The 22371-nt window shown below is 40.4% G+C and overlaps 1 protein-coding gene across 1 annotated transcript in view; it reads right to left on the bottom strand.

The window, feature by feature from the left end:
- LOC120231229 (24-hydroxycholesterol 7-alpha-hydroxylase) overlaps positions 1-22371 on the bottom strand; it is a 94603-nt gene that overhangs the window by 5705 nt on the left and 66527 nt on the right. Inside the window, exons 9-10 of the mRNA XM_039231206.1 lie at positions 18343-18438; positions 17381-17469 (exon numbers count right to left, since the gene is read on the bottom strand). Of these exons, the coding sequence (XP_039087137.1) occupies positions 17381-17469; positions 18343-18438 (185 nt within the window). The remainder of the gene's footprint in view (positions 1-17380; positions 17470-18342; positions 18439-22371) is intronic.

Below are 22371 nucleotides of genomic sequence, written 5' to 3'. Positions count from 1 at the left end.
CATCATGTCGTCACAAATATTTACGATGCATACTTCACCCTACTTACTTGTAAGTGCTAAAAATAATTTATTCTAAGAGACTATCAATTGCTATGAAATAGAACATACACAATCTTTACTGATTCGAATCAAAGAGCAATTCCAAGAAAAAGCAATTTTGCTAATCTGTGTACAGGTTCAGAACTTCTCACAATTCCATTTTTGTCAGACTTCTAACAAAACGGCACTTCTACTTCTGGCCATGTCTTGCCTTAAATAACTCAAAAACTGAGCAAGATTCATAGTGTAGGATGAAAATTCCCAGGAGATATGAAATCAGTGAGGTGAGCTCTGCAATCTCCTGCTCTCTTTCCATGGCAGTTTCCAGGTCACAGTGCGAGGAGAAAGCCCACAGGGACTCGAGGGTCTCACTAAATTAAAAAGACAAGAGATCAAAGTTCAGGGAAGCTAAAGAGACTAGAATTTGCAGGAAAGAATAAAAGAGAGGAGGGAGTTTCACAGAGAGAACAAGAGTGCTTCAGAGAGCTACATGGGGGTCTCCTGGAGTATCTGGCTGAGTACTAATCTCAGCATGTGTAAGAGGCAACTATTGAAATGGAGACGAGGGATGAAAAAAGAAAGCTAAGGAACAATAAGCTGAATAATGCCCAGGGCACCCACAAGATATGGAAGTCTGTGTTCCCACATGCAAGAGTGGGGAGATCTTGTGACACACGGACAACTGAATAGAGTTCTTAAAAGATTATTGCCTTATGGGGTGCCTGGGTGGCACCGGTGGTTAAGTATCAGACTCTTGGTTTTGGCTCAGGTCATGATCTCATGGTTCATGAGTTGGAGCCCCAAGTAGGGCTCCACGACGACAATGCAGAGCCTGCTTAGGATTTTCTCTCTCTCCCTCTCTCTCTCTGCCCCTCCCCTGCTCTCTCTCTCTCAAAATAAAAAAGTAAAGGTTATTGCCTTAATTAGAACTGGCATTATGTTGTCTTAAATGCCACTCCTGCTTTACCTTAACAAAGTTTAACAAGTCTTGAAAGCTCATTTTTCTGAGCAACTAACTACATGCCACAGTAAAAGACTAAAACTAAAGAATACAATAAAATCTAGTACCCATGACACTTAAAATTTATTTTAGATTTGCATTTATTCAGAAATGACCATGCCTAAAATAAACGGAAATATGAAATACGGGTGAGAGAAAAATCATTCAAAAGAAACAGATCCAGAAATGAGATACTGTAGACAGCTACTTAGACATATTCCACAGTTCAAAAGGTAGAAGCACAATGAAGAAAGAAATGAAAGATTAAAAAAAAAAATCAAACCTAACTTCTAGCAAAGAAAAATACAGTATTTTAGGGACACCTGGATGCCTTAGTTGGTTAAGCTCCCAACTTCAGCTCAGTCCATGATCTAGCTGTTCCTGAGTTCGAATCCTGCGTTCGACAGCTCAGAGCCTGGAGCCCGTTTCAGATTCTGTGTGTGTGTGTGTCTCTCTCTCTGCCCTTCCCCCATTATACTCTCTCTTAAAAATAAATAAACTTTTAAAAAATTTTAAAAAGAAGAAAAATACAGTATCTTAAATGAAAATACCTTGGATAGTATTAATAGAAGATTAAAAAAAAAGATCATGAAACTTAATAGAACTCTGGAAAATATCCAAAATGAAGTACATAGATTAAAACAGGACAGAAAAAAGAAATAAACAGAGGATCACTAACCTATAAAATAACATCAAGCAGTCTAACATATGTGTAATTTGGAGATAAGTGGGCAGGAAAAATATTTGAAGAAATAGAAGCTGAAACATTTCCAAACTTGTTAAAACTATTAATTTATAAAGCTAAGAAGCACAAGGAACCCAAAGCAAAAGAAAGATAAAGAAAACCATTCCAAGGCAAGTCATAATCAAATTGTTAAAAAAAAAAACAGTGAAAAAGAAAAAAGTCTTAAAAGCAGTTGGGGAAGGGGGTGCCACAATGAAAGAAAGAAAGAAAAGAAAGAAAGAAAGAAAGAAAGAAAGAAGGAAGGAAGGAAGGAAGGAAGGAAGGAAGGAAGGAAGGAAGGAAAATGATCACAGGCCTCTCACCAGAAATCATGAAAGCAGAAACAACACAACATCTTTAATGGGCCCCTGGGTGGCTCAGCTGGCTAAGCATCGAAATCTTGGTTTTAGCTCAGGTCACAATCTTAGGGTTTGTGGGTTCAAGACCCTCATCAGGCTCTGTGCTGACAGTGCAGAACCCACATGGGATTTTTTCTCTCTCCCTCTCTCTCTGCCCCTCCCCTGTTTACTCTCTATCTCCCTCTCAAAATAAATAAACTTAAAAATATTTAAAAACAAGAACAAAATCTTGGAAGAGTTGAAAGAAAAAAAGGTAAACTTTGTTCTTTATAATAATACACTGACTCTGGGGGTGCCTGGGTGGCTCAGTTGGTTAAGTATTCGACTTCTGCTCAGGTCATGATCTCACAGTTCGTGGGTTCAAGCCCCATGTTGGGCTCTGTGCTGACAGCTAGCTCAGAGCCTGGAGCCTGTTTCAGATTCTGTGTGTGTCTCTCTCTCTGCCCCTCCCATGCTAATGCTCTGTCTCTGTCTCTCAATAATAAATAAACATTAAAACAAATTTTAAAAAAAATATGGACTCTGTTGTGAGAGAAACCTTCCTGAATAATTTGGGGGTAAATTTTTAATTTCCTCTTTATAGCTTTAGAGCATATAATCTCGTAGGGGAAAAAAATGATTGTCTTTGAGACAATGTGAAGTAGAGAAAGAAAGCGAGATGTTGAAATGGCAGTCAATTCTTTGGTAGAGAATTCAAAGGATAAACATGTTGTACATGTCTTAAGAAAGTGGGAGATGGTATGCCCAGGGACTGTTTTGAGGATCTCAAGTCCCAAGGACAATAGTGGACTGCTGGGAGCCGCACTGGCCTCTCTGATGGCAGTCACAACAAGGAAATGGCAGTGTTTGCACAGCTCCTGCTGTCAGAAACGAAAACTGGTATCTCCTTCTGCTACTACTGGCTCATATTAGAAATGAGCCTGCTGGTATTGACCAGGCCTCACAATATTCCATATCAGACCCATATTCCGAACACAGATATCACATAAGGAAAAGCATATTCCTGCCTTTACAAAAGAGATTTTAGATGAGAGCTCTGTTGGTGATTGTCAAAAGCCTCTTCCTATGGGCCTTGCATATCAAAGACAATTGAGCCTGGCCCCAAGACAAAGAGCCTAATTTAGAGTTTAGGAACAAACAGGGGTAAAACAACACGTACAGCTTCTTCTAACAGATGATGTATGGCAGTCCCTTCCCAAAGGCATACCATCTGCAAACATCCTCCCTTACAGGTGGCTGGGATGAGGATAGAAAAGAGTAGCTAACACATAACCCAAAAGCAAAAGGCTAACACATTTAGGGCCCCCCTGGTGTTCACACATTTAGCATCAAATAGGTTTCCACAAACTAACCAGTTCAAAAACATTCATCCTCTTGAGAACCAAACAGAATAATTCCTAGCCTAACTATTTACGACTTAACATATATACGTCATCCTATTTTTTCATTAAGAACATCCTGTTATTTCCTTAGTTGTACAATTCAACTTCACTATGATTGAGGTAATTCACAAAAGGCTTCCCATTGTAAAAATTCCTTTTTCTGATCTCATGTTGTTCTTGAACCTTTAAATAAAGACACCAAAACCTCTGTGGCTATTTTGCAATAGACAAGCACACCTGTGGGCAGGGGTCAATGGTAGGATCAGGGCATTTCCTGGGCTATGGGAAAAGAAATATTTTATGTACAATTTTTATCTTTCCCTGACTACACCACAGGCATGCCTTGTTTTACTGCATTTCACAGATACTGCCTTTTGTACAAACTGAAAGTTGGTGGCAGCCCTGCCTTGAGCAAGTCTAGCGGCGCCATTTTCCAACAGCATTTGTTCTGTGTCACATTTTGGTAATTTTCACAAAATTTCAAACCTTGTCATGATTATTACACTTGTTATGGTGATCTGTTATCAGTGATTACTATTGGCTCCAAGTTCAGATTAGTTTACAGTTAGCATTTTTTTAAGCAATAAGCTCTTCTTTTTTTTCAATGTTTATTTACCTTTGAGAGAGAGAGAGTGAGAGAGAGAGAGAGAGAGAGAGAGAGAGAGGCATGAGCGGGGGAGGGGCAGAAAGAGGGAGACAGAATCTCAACTGGCTCCAGGCTCTAAGCCATCAGCACAGAGCCCAACGCAGGGCTTGAACTCACGGACTCCAAGATCATGATCGGAGCCGAAGTCGGATGCTTAACCAACTGAGCCACCCGGGCGCCCCAGGAATAAGGTATTTTTAAGGTCAGGTATGTGAATTTTTTAGACATAATGCTACTTCACACTTACTGGGCTACAGTGTAGCAGAAGTATAACTTTTATATGCACTGAGAAACCCAAAATTTCATTTGACGCACTTTATTGTGATATTTGCTTTGTTGCAATGGTCTGGAATCAAACCTGTGTAATTTTTTTAAAATTCAGTCAAGAGTGATGCATCTTTATGGCCCTGTGTGACGCCACTGTGAGAACAGAGATGATAAAATGTCAGCAAGTGTAAAGAGCCTCACTTCCCTCTCTCTCCTGGAGACAGTGTCAAACAAACAGCATCTCATCCACCATGAGGAGCTGGGGAGTCCAGCACACGTCACGGAACACTAAGAGTCATATCGGAGGGGACACCTAGGGTGTGGATGTAAGTTACATACTTTTCCTCCTTGCTCTTCCTGGAAAAGAGGGACATATAATGGGACCAGTGAATAGGCACTGAGTTTACATGCTAAGATGTAAGGTTCTTACAAATACCATGAGATCTCCATTCATTCATCCATTCAGTGTGTATTGTCTTTATGTGTTCTATGCTCTCCTAAGTGCTGATGCGACAGCAGTAAACAAACAAACAAAAATTCACACTTTTCATAAAAATGTTTAAATTCTAGAAGAGACATAGTAAGCAGGTAGCACATAAACAAGCAATGCATATATCGAGCATAAGTACTACAATAATAAATAAGACAAGATAAAGGGAAAGGGAGTGTGGCATGGGCTAAGATATTTTGGATGAGGAAGTCCTTTCTGACGAGGGGACATTTCAGTAGACACTGGAACAATGTAAGAGGGTGCAACATAGGAATATCTGGGTATGGAATTCCACACAGAGGAAGCAGAAGGTGCACAAATCCAGAGGAAGGAGAACAGGGAAAAAGAGGAGGATAGTGTTGCTAGAGATGAGCAGGAAAAGGGGAATGTCAGAGAACTACCCCAGGCAAGCAGAGAGGCTGTGGGGGCATGCTGAAGACTACATTTTATTCTAGGAGACGGGAAGCCATTGAAGAGCTCTGAGCAAAGGTGACTTGAGTTTCAAAAGAATCATGCTGGCTGCTACATGGAGAACAGACCATATGGTGATGTAGATGGAAGCCAGAAGACTGATGAGGGAGCCATTATGATTTTCCAGACAACAGAACGGAGGGCGTTGGACCAGGATGGTAGAAAGAGTCACGAGCCAGAGTGAGAGACCAGATCTACTCTGAACCTGAAGGGACGATGGTTTGCCTTCTGCATGTGGAAGACTTGGAGTCAGAATGAGTTTTGAGCTGAGGAAATGAGTTTCCGACCTGAGGAAATGTAAGAATATAGTTGCTATTTACCTCAGCAGTGGGGAGGACTGAAGGAAGAGCATCTGGAACTCGGTTCTGGGGTTGGTAAGCATAACCTGCTGCACAACAGTGCGCTGGAGACCTCCACTGCAGATGCTGAGTGGAGGCTGGGTAAACAGGCCTGACGTTTAGGAAGGATTCAGTCAGGACTGGAGACGTTATGGATATAAATACAGAGTCATCATCATTCAGACGATTATTTAAAGCCATGGGATAAGATGTGATCACTTAGGAAGTAAGTTAAATAGGAAAACAAACAAACAAACAATTAGCAATCCGACGAGAGTGTGCTGGGGACATTCCAAAATTTGGAAGTCAGGAAGGTGAGGGAGATGAGCAAAGGACACTGGGAAGGAGGAGCCAAAAGGGTAGAATAACAAAAAGAGGGCAGTATCTCTAAATCCCCATGAAGTGTTTCACGCAGGGCACGAGCCCCGTATCTAATGGAAAATGTGGCGACGAACGCCAACACGTGAAATCAGTCCCCAAAGTTCCCAGCTGCTAAAATGACCGACTCTTCTCAGAACTTAGCGCCCTTCCTGGAAGTAAATTAGATGAGATCACTTCTTCAGAGAACTAAGCTGACACTCTTTGTGGGTAGAATGAGCGGTGACTTCCCAATACTCCGTGTGCTTAACTGGCAGCACTGGAAAAGCACTGGCTGAGTTTGCATCTGAGAATGGCACAAAGTTTTGTAGGCTCCACTTCCTCCCAACAAATCCCATTTTCTCACAACCCTCACTCTGGCGCTTCTCTAACATTGCTTTGCGCTAGACCCGCGCGCTTCCCTGAGCTCGGCTCCCTGGCATAAAGGACCTTGGCATTCCGTCCGGTCCTTGAAGGAGAGGCGCTGTAGCAGCGTGAGGACAAAATAACCACTTGGGCTCCAGTGAGGAAGGCACTCTGGCCAGAAGGACGACCTGTTCCCAGGCACCATCTCACAGGGGGCCCTGGAACATCGAGGGCCCCGTGACGGCTTCTCGCCCTGCCCCGCAGAAGGTGAGGTGATGAGAGATGAGGCTGGCAGAGGGGGATGGCCCGGTTCACGGGGGCTTGGAATGACAGTGTTGGGTCTTTGATCCTGAAAAGTGCTGCAAACCTAGTGAGTAAATCGTGCCTAGTGAAAAACTGTACCTATGTGTGAAAAGGTCATTTCCTTAAGCGTTATTGCACACAGAAGACCCTCAATACATATTTCCTCTATCACGCAGATGAGAATGGGACCAATGTTCACAAAGCTGTTTAGGAGTAAACATGTTAGGGGCGCCTGGGTGGTTCAGTCGGTTAAGCGTCCGACTTTGGCTCCAGTCATGATCTCACGGTTTGTGGGTGCGAGCCCCGCGTCGGGCTCTGTGCTGACAGCTAGCTCAGAGCCTGCTTTGGACCTTCTGTCCTTTTCTCTCAGCCTCTTTCCCAGTCATTCTCTCTCTCTCTCAAAAGTAAATAAACATTTTTTAAAAAAGAGCAAACACATTACAAATACTATGCACAAAGTATAGAAATAATTAGAAAGAGTATCAATTCATTAAAAGAGCTTCCCACTATAATCTGTAAGGCATTTCCTTAACAAACTTTAGTCCCTGCAATAATCCTTAAAATCATGAAGCTACACTTCCCTCAAGGTAAAATTTGCGGCTTTTGATCACTTCATCCTGTGATTAGAGAGGCTTTAATATTTTTCTTCTTTTATCTTTGAGTGTTAAGTTAGTTATTAAGTTAGTATTAGTTATTAAAAGAGTGTAAAGATTAACATATTTCATATTAGTTCTAACCATTTTGATTGATATGCTAGTTAAAGGAAAGGTAAAGTGAATTAATAATACAGATAATAAACAACATGTGCTGAAAACAGTTTTTTCCAAATCCAAATATATGAATATTACAGAAAAATTACCTCACTTATTCACTAAATACAATCATTTTTATGCAATTGCAAAAAAAAATAGTGTTTCCTAGCCTTTACCATGTTATTGAATTTTGTCGGATGCCTAAAATTTCAGAGATTAACATATATGTACCTATGACATTAAAAGCTTTTTATGTCAAAGAAAATGGGCTTCATAAATTAGTATTTTTTACAGAAGCAAGCTGAGCTATGTTCATGTTAGGATAGTTTTCGTAATGATCCTATGTCAAAACAATGAAGATAATGAGGCATATTATTTGTAACAGATTTATTTTTCACACTTACAAGAGCAACATCACACATCTACAAATAAAGCTCATTAAAATATAAACATGTTGAAAATTCCTTAAATGCTGAGTGCTTGTGTGTTTCCTCCCATTTGTAGATAATTGTTCAAGGAGCCCCACACAGGCATCGAGAGCACAGAGTCTGACAAAACAGACTCGACCTCACAGACCTCACACTAGTAATGGATGCGGAGAGACGCAAAAGGGCGACATTATAAGGTAAAGGTAGAGACAAAAAAGGGCTATGGAAATTTGGAGTCTGGAGAGAGCACTGTGGTGTGGAGCAGTCAACAATAACTTCTCTGGGGGTCAACCTGGAGCTAGACCTTGATGGAAGGCAACGGGCTTTAACTAAGTAGACCTTCACCTGGAGGAAGGACATTCCAGACCCAGCTGATAGCATGAACAAGCGAAGGAATGGGCATTGTAGTTGGGGGCGGCCGGCAGACCCGTTGGAGAGGGCACCTCCAGATGTTCAGAGAAATACCATCAGCCTAGAACTCCAGGCTCTCCATGACCCTGACACTCATCTGACGCTGCTCTGCAGGTGGCGGCACTGGAGTCTTAATGAGCGTGACCATCTGAGATGATTATTTGAGGAAGAGTGATGTGTGTGTAGTGAGTAACATGGATTGAAGGAAGAGATGATAGAGCCGGAGACAAGGGTTAACTGCAATGTCACCTGCTGGTGAGGCACGAAGACCTGGTTTAGGAGGGGGTAGTGGTCGTGGAAGGTCAAAAAGAGGGAAGGGTAGAGGGTCACTCTAAAAGGCCAAGTGTCTAGAGCAGCCCAACATCCAAAAGAAGCAGGGAGTAGTATACTCAAGGAATGATAAGATTACGGGAAATGAAGGATTTTAGTCTTAGATGTCTTGATTTGGAGACTGTCTCCCTTTCTTGCTTTGGAAAAGAAAATCTCTTGCTTTTTTTCCCCCCTACCAGAAGTCACTGCGGGCAATGCCAGCATGGGCTGGAAACCCGCCACGGTTGCCAGGGGCAGGGGCTCTCAAGTATATTCCTAGTTGCTACCAGCTGCGGCTTATGAAAATAGAATGATCTCGCCCTGGAATTCAGAGAAGGCAGCAGACAGACATACTTTCACAGGCATCCTTCACGGAAGCATGGCCATTCAAGTTAAAGGGGAAGTACTTTCCCCACAGCCTCATGCGCCTAAGAGATCTTTGAGGAAAGGGAAATCAATTTGGTGGCAGAAGGCAAAGTAATCTGGGCCTGTGGTTGTCAAACGTTAGCCTGCGTCAGAACCCCTGGGAAGCTCGTTAAACACAGATCGCTGGGCCCCACTCTGGAAGTTTCCAATTTGGGGAGGTTTCGGGAAGGGCCCAGGAATTTGCATGTTTTGCAAGTTCTCAGGTAATGTTACTACTGGTGGCCTGAGAATCACACTTTAAGAATCACTGATCTAGCAGAATTTGATGAGGAGAAAGGGAGAAAATATGTTACAAGATGTAGTTTATCAACCTTTTTTAGTTTCAGTACAACTACCACAATGACAAAGACTATCTCAGCCACACAGGAAACCCTACAGTTAGGGCACCGGACTCTTGATTGGGGGCGAGGGCAGGATGTGTGGAATCAGCAGGTAGATGTTTATGTTAAATAAGATTAAGGTGGGAAGAAGGGAGCCTGGGTGGCTCAGTCAGTTAAGTGCCTGACTTCAGCTCAGGTCATGATCTCACGGTTTGTGGGTTCAAGCCCTGTGTCAGGCTCTGTGCTGACAGCTCAGAGCCTGGAGCCTGTTTCAGGTTCTGTGACTCCCTCTCTCTCTCTCTGAATGCCCCCCCCCCCCCCCCCCACCCCCCCCCCGCTCACACCGTCTCAATCTCAAAAATAAATAAAACATTTAAAAAAAATTTTTTTAAAGATTAAGGTGGGAAGGGAAGAGCGGAAGAAGGGTAGGTGGGAGAGAAGGATGAGAAAAAAGCCTACCGAGAAAAGAAGAGAATGGGAGCTATTTAATAGGGGAAGAGGTGGTGAGAAAGCAGATAAGGAAACGAGGAAAGGATGGAAAACCTCTGCCCTTCCTCTAACTTGAGAGATTGTTTTCTGTTTCATCAAAGCGGGAGGGCACTCTCCAGAGGTCACTTTTTCAGCATTGCTACCTGTGATCTTACTGCTACCCCTCCTAGTGACGGAACTCTCCTATGGATGAAATATGAGAGAGAAAGTTGAACCTTCCTATTCAAGCAAAGGGCAAAGGAATAGTACTGACGTCAGTAGGATTAAGTCTCACCGAATAGAAATGATCTCACAGTATATTTTATTTTATTGTTTTTTTTTAATGTTTATTTATTTTTGAGAGAGAGAGAGAGACCATGAGTGGGGGAGGTGCAGAGGGAAAGAGGGGACAGAAGATACAAAGCAGGCCCCACACTGACAGCAGAAAGCTGGATGCAGGGCACAAACCCACGAACAGTGAGATCATGACCTGACCATGTCCAAACTGGACATTCAACCGACTGAGCTATCCTCATGGTATATTTTAAGTTCCGGACCTTCCAGAAAAAATTTAAGATGTGACATTTGCTTTTGTTTTGCAATACACCCACAGTAAATGGGTATATCACCCCTCGGCAAAAGCCCAAGCTATTTAGAAAGCAAGTCAGGGATATGGTTAGAGCATGTTAATGCAGTATGTCATGGAGTTCAACAAACCTTGAAAGAACACTTTTGATTTTAAGGGAATTATATTACTTCGGATGCTTGGGTTGCCAGGACAGAAAACCCACATCAGACTGGTTTCCATTTCGAAGGGAATGCGTCATTTTGTGTGCCTGAGAAACTAGAGCTGGCTGGCCTCGGGCAGAGATCACTCCAGCAGCTCGGTGATATTCCCAGGAAGCCAGTTTGCCTCTGCCGCTCTGCCCCGTGGTACCACCTTCATCCTAACACTGCCTGCTTTTATTGTCTCTGAAGAGCTGCCAACAGTTTGGAGGGCCAAGTGCTTCTTTATTCACATCCTGCAGGGGATGATTATTTTTGACCCAGAAGTCTCAACAGAAACCCTGGTAGTTCATTGCACCGCTTAAAACATACGCCGATGCTGAAACCAATCACCATGGGAAGGGAGTGGGGGACGGGGATGGTATTTGCAGATGGGTTCAGGGAACCGTGCTCCACTCTTATGGAGATGTGGGGTAGAATCCGCACCCCAGAATCCCAGGACCCCCAAAAGAAAATGAGAGAAGAGGAAGAAAGAAGAGGACGTTGGATGATAGGGAGACAGTAACCCACAAGCAGTATGGTGACAGAGCACAGTTTTAATTCAGTCCTCATTTCCTAGGAATTAAACCCTCTTTCTGAACAGGAGACATCTATCCTGTTCAAGACTAGTCACTGAGTTTGATGACGGGAGAAAGTGCATCAAAAAAAGGGGAGAGTGGTGGAAGATACCCAGCCCAGAGGACCCCTTCTTTCTATCCACAGATATAAGTCCTGTCCAGGTTTTCTGTGTACCACAGAGGCGCTAGAGATCTACTTTGTAAATAAAAGGAAAAGAGGGTCTTCTCTATAATTTTTTGCCCAGAAACGAGCGTGCTTTACTTTAGAAGCACTTTGCTTTGAGGATCAAAAGTCAGTCCTGCAAATATCATATGTTTGCACGTAAAGGAGGATTAGGAGGAACTTAACTGAGGACCATGGGGGAGAAGAAGGGGGGAAATGGTGGGGGAAAGGGAGGGAGGCAAACCATGAGAGACTCTTGAATGCTGAGAAACAAACTGAGGACTGATGGAGGGGGGGGGGGGGGGGGAGATGGGCATGGAGGAGGGCACTTGTGGGGATGAGCACTGGGTGTTATATGGAAACCAATTTGACAATAAGCTATTTGTAAAAAAAAAAAAAAAAAAAAGTCAGTCCTGAATTGCTTCTTCTGTTCTTGACAGACTTAAATCTTAGCCTCATAATGAAGTGTCAGGATGAAATGGCCAGCGAAGCAATGACTACAATTTTGCCAATGGTTCCTGGGCTCCTTTCTGTGAGTCACTGCTGCTCAGTAAAGCAGTAAGAAGAGAGATACGTGGCTAAAAATTAATAACGAGTCCAGCAGCCTGACTCACTCTTGGAGCTAACCACATCCACCCTGCCCACTCTCAGGCCTAACCCGTTTTGTATGCCCTCCAGGACATGTGCCCACAATAGTGAAAATGTTAGGAAACAATTATATGAGCAAATATAGTTTGTTCAATTCTACTTAACAACTGGAGTTGAGGGGATGCGTTTGTTTATGTAACAAATTCCTCAGAATAAATTGAATTTGCAAGGGCTCATGAAATCCACAGGGATTTGATTTTGCTCACCCTTCAAAAGCAATCGGCTATTTCGAAGTATAAGAGGGAGAAAAGCCACTTGCAGCACTTTTCAACATCCTGCAAAGATATTTTGCTGAATAAGGCACGATTATTAAAATTACATTATCTTTAAAATAAACATAGCGAAGCAACTGTACATGGAGCTTAAAATCCCAACATACAAGTACATTACATTACATTCCTAGGAGCTTTCCTCTATGCTGTTTATTGCTTATTACCATCGAGTCCATACAGCCTTTTCCAATCTCCCTCTTCAGAACTGCTACGGCAGTTATGTATACGTGTCATCTGTCATTTCTCATGGATCATCTGACACTGTTAAGTAGGGCTTGTTTTTCATGTTGCTACGGTCTCATCTCCCTGGCTATATTCTAAGCAACTCAGGGAAGTTATGTGCCTTTGAATTTCCCCAGTGGTTCATAAAGTGACTGGAGTTAGACAACACGTTCCTTGAGGGAAGGGACTTCATCCCTTGTTTTGTTTTCCAAGGTAACTCCTAGAACACTACCCTGGCATACAGCATAGACTCAACAAATATTTCTTGAATGAAAGAATAAACATACTCATATTAGGTGCTCCATAGACACCTGTGAGGTTGAATATGGCTACTACTAATCTACTACCAGCTGGATCTACGTCTGAATTAATTTTCCCATCACTGTGTGATTTTCTTCAGTAATTCAAGACAAGTCCATGACTTTGTGGCCCAGTACTGCCCCAAGATATATGAGGGACCCAAATACACACAAAATAGTAGAGATCATAGTTGCTATTCCTGAGGAATCCACACTTCATTTTTACTCCTCAAGTATTGTAGATTTACTCTTACTACACCTTCTTCTCCAAGCAAGCCTTTGTAAGCGAGTATCTTGCCAAGATCAGGGCTATTGTTTTACGCTGGAATGTAACCCAGATCAATGACCACAACCAGGCATCCTCTTGCAGGGAGGAAAAGCAAGGGAAATTAAGGCTGTTGGGTTGCTGGGGGGTGGGGGATGGGGGGGTGCAATACAGCAAGCACATCCCTTTGTGCTGAGATCATCAACTCTCAGACAGAGCCACTCAACACTGGAAATCCCCTGTTCTATTCCTTCATTTAAATTCATAGTTTAAGAGGAGAATGTGTACTGTAAGGCAGCTCTGCATTCTGTACGCTGCCATTGCTGAAGACGTCTGATAGTTCATGCTGCTTTCTCCTCTGTTTCTTTTCCTGTAAAACCACCAGACTTCTCCAGCAATAGGATTACTGGGAAGAGTTCCCTTTCTGCCTGTACCCAGGAGTTGCCTAGCTATGAGGAAGTGCCTAGCAAGGGGTTCTTCCTCCAAATGTATTTTCAGAATTCCCACTATTCAGAGCAGGAACAAGATTCTTCCATCCTGATTTTTGATTGGCAGCTGATAGCAGCACGGAGTACTTATTTAGCAAATTAAGCAAAACCTTCTGTGTTCACTCATGAGAAGGGTTTTCATACTGCCACAGCGGCCTGCACTCTAGGGGATGACAGCTGCGAGGCTGCAGGGCTATGTGTTCATGATCAACTTTGGTCGTCAGCTACTTTCAAGGCAATTTTCTCTGACTCACAAAGTATTTGGTACATGAGAAAATAAATTGGCTCTTGGTACACAAATTTAGAATGGGTATAATTTTCTGAGGATTATACTAAGGATCTGTGGGATTAAATTTCTAGTACAAAGATCCATCTTGGTACAAAAGTGTCCAAGTGAAGTCATTCACTTTCCTGAAAAATCTTCTGTTTTGTTTGTCTTTAAAGACAGAATGTTTCTTGGGTTGGCTATTTAACATACGTAATGGAAAAGTTAAGGGCTTTTAAAAGAAACAATAGAAAAACGAGACTATGGAGGTTCTACTTATTGTTATATTTATTCAACATTCAGACTTATCCTATAGATTTGGATTATATGATACATATTTTGCCACATCTCAGACTAAAATGATTTCAAAGGAAAACTTAACACCTTGTCCCCAAACTTGCTCCTGCTCATGATTTCTCTATCTCCACCATCTCTTTCAGCCACCTAAATTCAAGCCACACTCCTCCTCAAATCCTTCCCCTTGACTGATCTCATTTCCAATTATTTTCCAAATCTGGTAGATTCTACCACTCCATGTCTCTCACATGAATATAGCATAATTACATAACCTAAGTCATAATCCATAAGCCCTATCTAATCCATTCTATACAAAATCTTTTAATACTTCATTAGTGCCTTGTGAGCTGTGTACCAACCTCTAAACCAGGTATTAAGGGGACTCCCCAGTTGGGGCAATGTGTGTATTCAGTCTTTCTTCCCACCACTACCTGTAGTCTGGTCTTAATAACAGTGAAACCATAAACCTTCAACTACATACCCTTGTACTTAATGACTCTTTGGTCACTCTCTTCTCTCGGTCTAGAAGTTCACCTAACCTTCCAATAGCTACTTTCACCAGGAAACTAAGATCATTCTCACCAGATACATCCTTTCTCTCAAATCTCCACAGTGTGGTGTTTGGGCATTTCTTCTCCTACATTCCTTGTTGTTATTTATGAACTCAATATCCTCCTTGCCTTCTCCTAGATCTCATCTCCTGAGGGCTGAGAACATGTCTTACTCTTGATTGAAGCTTCTGCAATACCTGGGACACTGCCTTGCATACAGTAAGAGCTTACTACATTAAAAATGTATAGTTTCTATATAAATAAGATACTACTAATTGAGCTGAAATGTCATGGTCTTCTCTATTGTACCTCTTACTATCAACCTCCAGCAAATGTCTGTCAGCTCCAAAAGATATCACACTAATTTCATAACAGCCTCTCTTAGAATACAATAATCATCAGTTAATCCTTGACCACTGGCTAATACTAACTACATGCTTCACTGCAGGGCATTGTCATCCTTGGTTTAAAATATTCCCAGCTCAATTTAAAAGATGGTTATATAGTACCAGATGGTAGCTACATTGGTGGTAGCAGGGCATTAGGTAGAGAGAAGATAAGTTACTGTGCTGTACCCCTGAAACAAATGTAATGTGTCCACTTTACTAAAAAAAAAAATGTAAACAAAAACAAAAATGAAACAAGACAAAATAAACACCCCCCCCCCCAAGATCAACATAGTTCAAAGTAAATTTTCGTAATAAAAGAGAGTTACAAAAATCTCTTACATTGTCATTGGGAATATAAGTAAAGGGACCTGAAGAAAGGAACACCTATTGTTTTTAGGGGACCTACTCTTAGGGCACTGATAGTTATTAGGTGACAAAACAATAGTTGTGTTAGGGGTTTAGGAACTGCTTCTCTATAGGGGCACCTGAGTGGTTCGGTCAGTTGAACGTCCGACTCTTGATTTCGGCTCAGGTCATGATCCCGGGGGCATGGGACTGAGCCCTTGTGTCTGGGTCAGCACTGAGCATGGAGCCTGCTTAAGATGCTCTACGATGCCTGCATGCACCCCCAACTCCCCAAAACGAAAAATGCTTCTCTAAAGTAAAAGTAATATGAGAGTTGGGATTAACATATATGTTGTCCTTCATGATTTTTGGTATACTGCGCTCCTAAACTGTCTGCACTCAGTTACAGCGTTCAACTTTGGAGTTTTTTTATGCGTAAATCAGCATGCTCTCAGCTCTCAACAATGAAACCTTCAACTCAAGCTACTTTAAAAAATAATGTTTATATCTATATCCATATATACATATCCATATTCAATGGGAAAGGCCAAAGGGGGGGGGGTCTATCTCAACTATGGAAGAAAAGTCTTTCCTTTAGGTCTGATTGATCAGTTTAGGTCAACTACCTACCCCAGGACAAATCCCTGCTCCAGGGAAACATGAGGCACCAATTTGCTTACCGACTCCTAGAATGACTTCTAAAAAGGAAGATACTGGGGCGCCTGGGTGGCTCAGTCGGTTAAGTGTCCGACTTTGGCTCAGGTCATGATCTCATGATCTCACGGTTCGTCAGTTTGAGCCCTGCATTGGGCTCTGTGTTGACAGCCTGGAGCTCGGAGCCTGCTTCAGTTTCTGTGTCTCCTTCTTTTCTGTTCCTCCCCCACACACACTGTTTTTCTCTCTGTCTCTCTCTCAAAAATAAAGATGACACTCTGTCTCAAAAATAAATAAAGATTAAAACTAAATAAATAAATTCAAAGGAAGATAGAATTTCCATGGTCGGCTAAGACTATTTAAAACCATTTTGGGGGGAGGTATGAGTTATTAAAAGCCTACTGATGCTGTCAAACATAAACAAACGAGGGGTAATGCTGTGCAGTAAGTCATAATTGCAGATACGGATTAGCATTCCTGCTCAAACAACAAAAACAACTGACTTCTTAAATTTACAAACTACAACTTTTGTGCCACAAGACTTTTAAAGGATTTGCACATTCACTGAGTGAGACTTCATTACAGGGAGATGCCAGTATTTCTCCAAAGGCACCATCCCTGGTGAAGAAATGGGACCTATTTAAGGTAGAGCGTAAGTTCTATGGAGTCAGGCACCAAGTCCATCTTCCTCAGTGCTCTATCCTGATGCTTACAGAAGGCCTGGCACAGACGAGGTGTTCAAAACAGCTTCTAATCACATAAATAAACACAAAATAACTTTCTTTAAATGATGGGCACTTGCACTAGAACAGAACATCGCAGTGAAGAGGAGTCTTGGGCACCAGATTAATTTAACTCTAAAAGGATCCAAAAGAAAGATTTCCCAGAACCAAGCTGCCCCAACAAACCATTTAGTAAGCTTGCCCCTCTGCTCCAAGTTACAGATGTTCTGTAACCCTAGCAAAGGTCCACGATAATGCTGTAAAGAAATCTTATACTTCTAACTTAATTTTTTTTAAATTAAAACTCGAGCAACTTCAAATCTCTCCTTATATGAAAGCTGAACATTTGAAACCTAAACCTTGCTCTCCTCATGAAGCTGTCATGTTCGGTTCTGATGAAGTCTCCCATCAGAAGCCACCATACACATTCCCGCAAAGACATCTCACGCTACGGCTGGCCAACCTAACACATTGCGGTCTCCTGGATCTCCCTGCAGTTCGATAATAAAGAGAAGGGGTATTCAGCCAAAGTTTTCTCCACTTTGAGCCATCATCTTACTGCAGACTTTCTGGATAAATGTGGCCCAGCTGTCTCACTGACCTTCCAGGACACTGGTACTTCCCACTTCCAAATGCCATGAACCCGTCCAAGAAAGCATGCTTCTCTAAATTTGCCTTTTTCCAACGTTCCTGTGGGAAGAAAGCATTTTTTTTTCCAAATCAGCCTTATATAAATAAGCTTAACTTTATTTCTCTAGGCTAAAAATGACTTTGTACAGCTAATCCTTGCATATAAAGTTGCAGGGCTGTTGGTAATTTTTTTTCCAACCTGTTATTCATATCAGACACAATTGTGTTTTTGGAATGTGAACTAATAAATAAAAAGGTTTAAAAAGAATTCTGTTAAGTGGTAAACGTAAATGATAATGTAAATCAACCACAGAACTGACCTCAGAAAAGGAAGACTATTTATAATAAGATCTCAGGCTCCATCACAAAATTGTCCTTGGTAATAAATTTAGTAAGTTACTGGCAGCCCGGCCTATTGGAAGGAGATTGGGATGTGGAATGAATACATCTGGCTGCCATTTTTTAAAAAACTTGTACCTAAAGGCAGAGGATGGACTACATGACCTCTTAAGATTCTGCTCAGCCCTGTAACTCCTCAATTTTAAGAAACAGCAGAACACAGCTTTAATTTGTCTTGTTTTTTTTTGTTTGTTTGTTTCTTTGATTTTATTATGCCTTGGAAACCAGTAACAGGAGCAATGACCTGATGAATATAAAGTAAGTCTTCTATGAGAACCAGACATATTTATTTTAATATACTTTGCTGGTTTCAGATCATTTATTTTAAGTTAATGAAGCTTATTCCAAAACCTTTCTATCTCATTTGTGTTATACCATCCATATTACCAGTCTAAGTTTTACTTTGTAGTCAACTTGGTTATCAGAGAAATAGGTCTGCTTAATGATACAGTTGTAGTTGATCTATGAATTCATACTGGTGCCATAAAAGAAATGAAAGTCAAAGGGCAATGCATTTTGAAAGAGATGACTTACAGGTTTGAATACTTCAGGTTCAGGAAAATATTTTGGATTTCTATGCAGCCAAAATGGAGACAGCATCAACAAGTCACCGGAAGGAACAGTGTAATTCTATGATAGAAAAATCAGTTTCAAGTCATTTTTGAAAATCTGCTTTAAAGAGAATTTGGGTCATTAAAAATAGTGCTCCAACTATATTGGAGAGAAGACATATACATTTTATAATCAATGGCGAGAAAATCTAATTCTTTCCTGGAAGGATCGTTTCTATTTCCCAACTTAAGCAATGTCTACATTCTAATTCTGAATGCATATACATTTGGTTACATGGGGCAAATATATTAGATAAGTGTGAAAATGTTAGAAACTAGTATATGTCTGCTGTAATGCAGCATCGGATGTTTGATACTGGGGTTGGTATCAAGTGCTTTTGATGGCAACCACAGTGAATCCCCAAGTGTGGAATAGAAAAATCTAACTCTGAGACAGGACACTGGCCAAAGTAGCACTGAAGGTGGGAACTGTCTCCTATCCCCAGGGACACTCATGACAGTGTCAGGACAGAGGCAGTGGTTATGTTGCAAAAAAAGACTAAGAATTAAAGAGTATTCTCTTTTGCATGGTAAAAAAATGTTCTCTATCAAAATTTTAGAGAATTCAGAAAAATAGGAAGAGCTAGAAAACAACCAGAGGGCTGACAACAAAAAAATAGTCATCAACTGGCTGGATTTCCCTCCAGTACTTTTACCTAATAGTTTAGTATTTTGTTGTTGTTGTTGTTAAACATAGTCTTTACCCTGCTGAATAGGTAAATTTTGAATCTTACTTTGTTCACCTAATATTATAGCATAAGTATTTTTTTCTTTATAGTGTGGACTCACTGTGAACAGTTTTATCTCCACTGTCTCTTTAATCTTTCATTGGGTAGATTTATCATAAATAATTTAATCATTCCCTGGGTTTTCTTTCTATAATAAATAATGCCATCAAAAGCATCTTCCTCCATAAAGCATTTTTTCACATAAAATCTTTTGACATAAATGTTCCGAAAATATAGGGCATGGACATTTTTAAAGGCTGTTAATACATTTTGCTCAACTGTTCCCTCAAATCTTGTAGCTAAATAGGTTTCTACCCATAATATTTTAGTGTCAATTTCACTGCCCTCTTCTCTGCTAATCTGACATTTAATAGGTTAATTGTGTTGCTATATAAATCTTTATGTCTCTGTTGAGTGTTTTTCCATGTTAAGTTATTTTCTACTATGAACTTTTGTGTTTATGTTCTGTTCTCATTAATTTATGTAACAGTACTGCTTTATTTATTATCTGTGATTCTTTAAATATTAACATTGTTTACTCCTGTGTTATATTAACATTTGTTCTTAATTTTTGGTTTATATTTAATTTGGATTGTACTTAAAGAAAATACATATTAAATTTTGATGTGATACATTCAAATCTGTTCATCTTGTTGTTTCATTGATGAATCACAAGCTTTGGCAACTCTTTTCTCTCTAAAACAGTGGCTCTCAAAGGTGGTCTAGAAACTTGTAGGAGTTCTTAAGACCTTTTCAGCGGCTCTGCTAGGTCAAAAATCATTCCTGGGTAAAAGATTCAAAGTATAGGACAAACCAAGGGATTTTCATGTCACTGAATACAATAAATTCATTGACAGTTCAGATTATAACAACCTTTAGGAAGCTATCACTGTTGAATTTCCATGAGGTATTAGAAAGCAGACATATCTGAACAAGTTATTGAAATACTGATTCTTTTTCTAGCGACATGTATGTGTGGAGCTGAAGTTTCTTCATTTCCATCGACGGAAAGAATATATCACAACAGATTGATTCTAGACACATTTATGGGAACCCAGATGTCCTCTATTAGCAAGGCATTAGAAGATTTGCAAAAACTTATAAAACATCTGGAAGAATAGCATTATTTTGTTTTGGAAAATACAGTTATGTTTCATAAAACCATGCTATTATTTTCACATGTAATAGGTTTCTTGTTATTTTTAAATTAATTAGTGAATAAATATTATACCAATTTCTCAGTTTTAGTTTCTAATACAGTAAATATTGATAGATATAAATCACATAGATAAAAATCTTTGGGGTCCTTAACAGTGTTACAAGTATAAGGGTGCCTAGGTAGCTCATCAGTTGAGTGTCCGACTTCAGCTCAAGTCATGATCTCGCGGTTTGTGGGTCTGAGCCCTGCAACGGGCTCTGTGTTGACAGGTCGGAGCCTGGAGGCTGTTTCGGATTCGGTGTCTCCCCCTCTCTCTGCCCCTCCCCCACTTGTGCTCTGTCTCTCTCTGTCTCTCAAAAATAAATAAACTTTAAAAACATTTTTTTAAATTATGCTAAGAATATAAAGGGATCCTGAGGACAAAAAGTTTGAGAACTACTACTCTAAAAGTTAAAAAAATACCCACTTTTCTGGCCAGTCATCTCAAACTATATACTAATCTCTTCCCTCTTCAATGATTTATGATTCATTTATCCTATATTACACTCTTGGGTACAAAGGAGTTTTTTTCTGTTATCTCTCCAGCCTGTTGTATTGCTATTGAACATCTAGTCTGACACCACTATCACACCATTTTAACTGTTGTAGTTTTACAATATGTTTTAATACCTTGAGAAGATAATTAATGTTATTTAATTATTCATATTTTCTAACTCTTCCTTGTTTATTTCTTTCCTGGGTATTCTTGAGGATTAACTGTGTACCAAAAGTATGAAACCTTGAAAACAGGGTACAGGTAGAAGTTTAAGAGTTTTGGAAAGATGGTATATGAAAGAAAAGGAAGGAATGGAGCAAATCAAAGAAAGCAGACAGCATTTGTCTGTCTTAATTTGTTCCAAAAGTATAGAAAGGAATAGATACGGGGCAAAAATAAATATGGAGGCCATGTTCAGACAGCATTAGGAAAAAGCAGTAAGAGAGCACTTCCAAGATTCACAGTAAGAACCATGACCAGCTGCCCAACGGGAGAAAACATGAGCCTCCATCACTACTTGACATAGATGATCCCATTCAAACATTTTTCATAATCTAAATTTCTAGGAATACATCAATATATTCAATAAAGACATTCTACTTGTTTTAGAAAATATACGAAGCTTAGAAGGACCAAGTTGTATGAATTCATACCAAGGAAATAATTACTAATGTGTACTAAGATTTGGCCATATGGATGCCCATCTTTGGACTCTTTGTAACAGGAAACGTCTGGAAGCCATACACATTCAGGCATAGGAAGCTGATTTAGAAATAGTCTCCCTAAGGGAGATTATAAATTTGTTGTGGCCATTGACACCTCATATGTTCTCAAAAGCCCCTTCCCCACTCACACTGACTCTCTCGAAAATAAACATTAAAGAAAATTGAAAAAAAATTAAGAAATATATTGTGAAAAATAAGGAAAGGGAGTTCTAGAACACTCTTGGAAGATAGCAGCCCAAGCATATCTCTGGGTTGCCTGGTCAGTAAAAGAGACACCAGTAGGGCTTGGAGTGAGCCTGGATCCACGGCCTCTAGGAAGAAAGTATGAGTGTGAGGAAAGTGGAGATAAAAGATTATGATTTTTTTTACAATTTCTCAGATTGTGTCAGATACCTATTACTTTTAATTAACAAATTTTTACTGGGAATCTGTAATGTTAGAGTTATGAAACAGTTCAGTTTTGTAAGACGATTGTATGCAGTGAATCATAAATGTGCATATTTCATTGGACCAATAATCTACTACTAAAATATAATTCAAGATAATCATTAAAAAAATGTCCTATGCACAAAGATGCAAATAATCACCGTATTAAAGTAACCAGAAAGGAAAACAACCTAAATTCTCAAGAGTTAGGAAATAATGAAATACTTAAGCTGTCAATTCAGTGGACTATTATAAGGCTGTTGAAAAAATATTAAAACTCTGGATGTATGAAAAGTATAATAATGTTACAAAGTGTTTAAATGGCAGATTTACACTATGATGAAACACAGGCTTCTGTATTGATGTCATACAAGGTGCA

Source organism: Hyaena hyaena, unplaced genomic scaffold (genome assembly GCF_003009895.1).
Source record: "Hyaena hyaena isolate Hyena2069 unplaced genomic scaffold, ASM300989v1 scaffold_55, whole genome shotgun sequence".
In the NCBI taxonomy this organism is placed as follows: domain Eukaryota; kingdom Metazoa; phylum Chordata; class Mammalia; order Carnivora; family Hyaenidae; genus Hyaena; species Hyaena hyaena.
The sequence above is the reverse complement of the archived record's forward strand: the minus strand, read 5'-3'. Positions and strand labels throughout refer to the sequence as shown.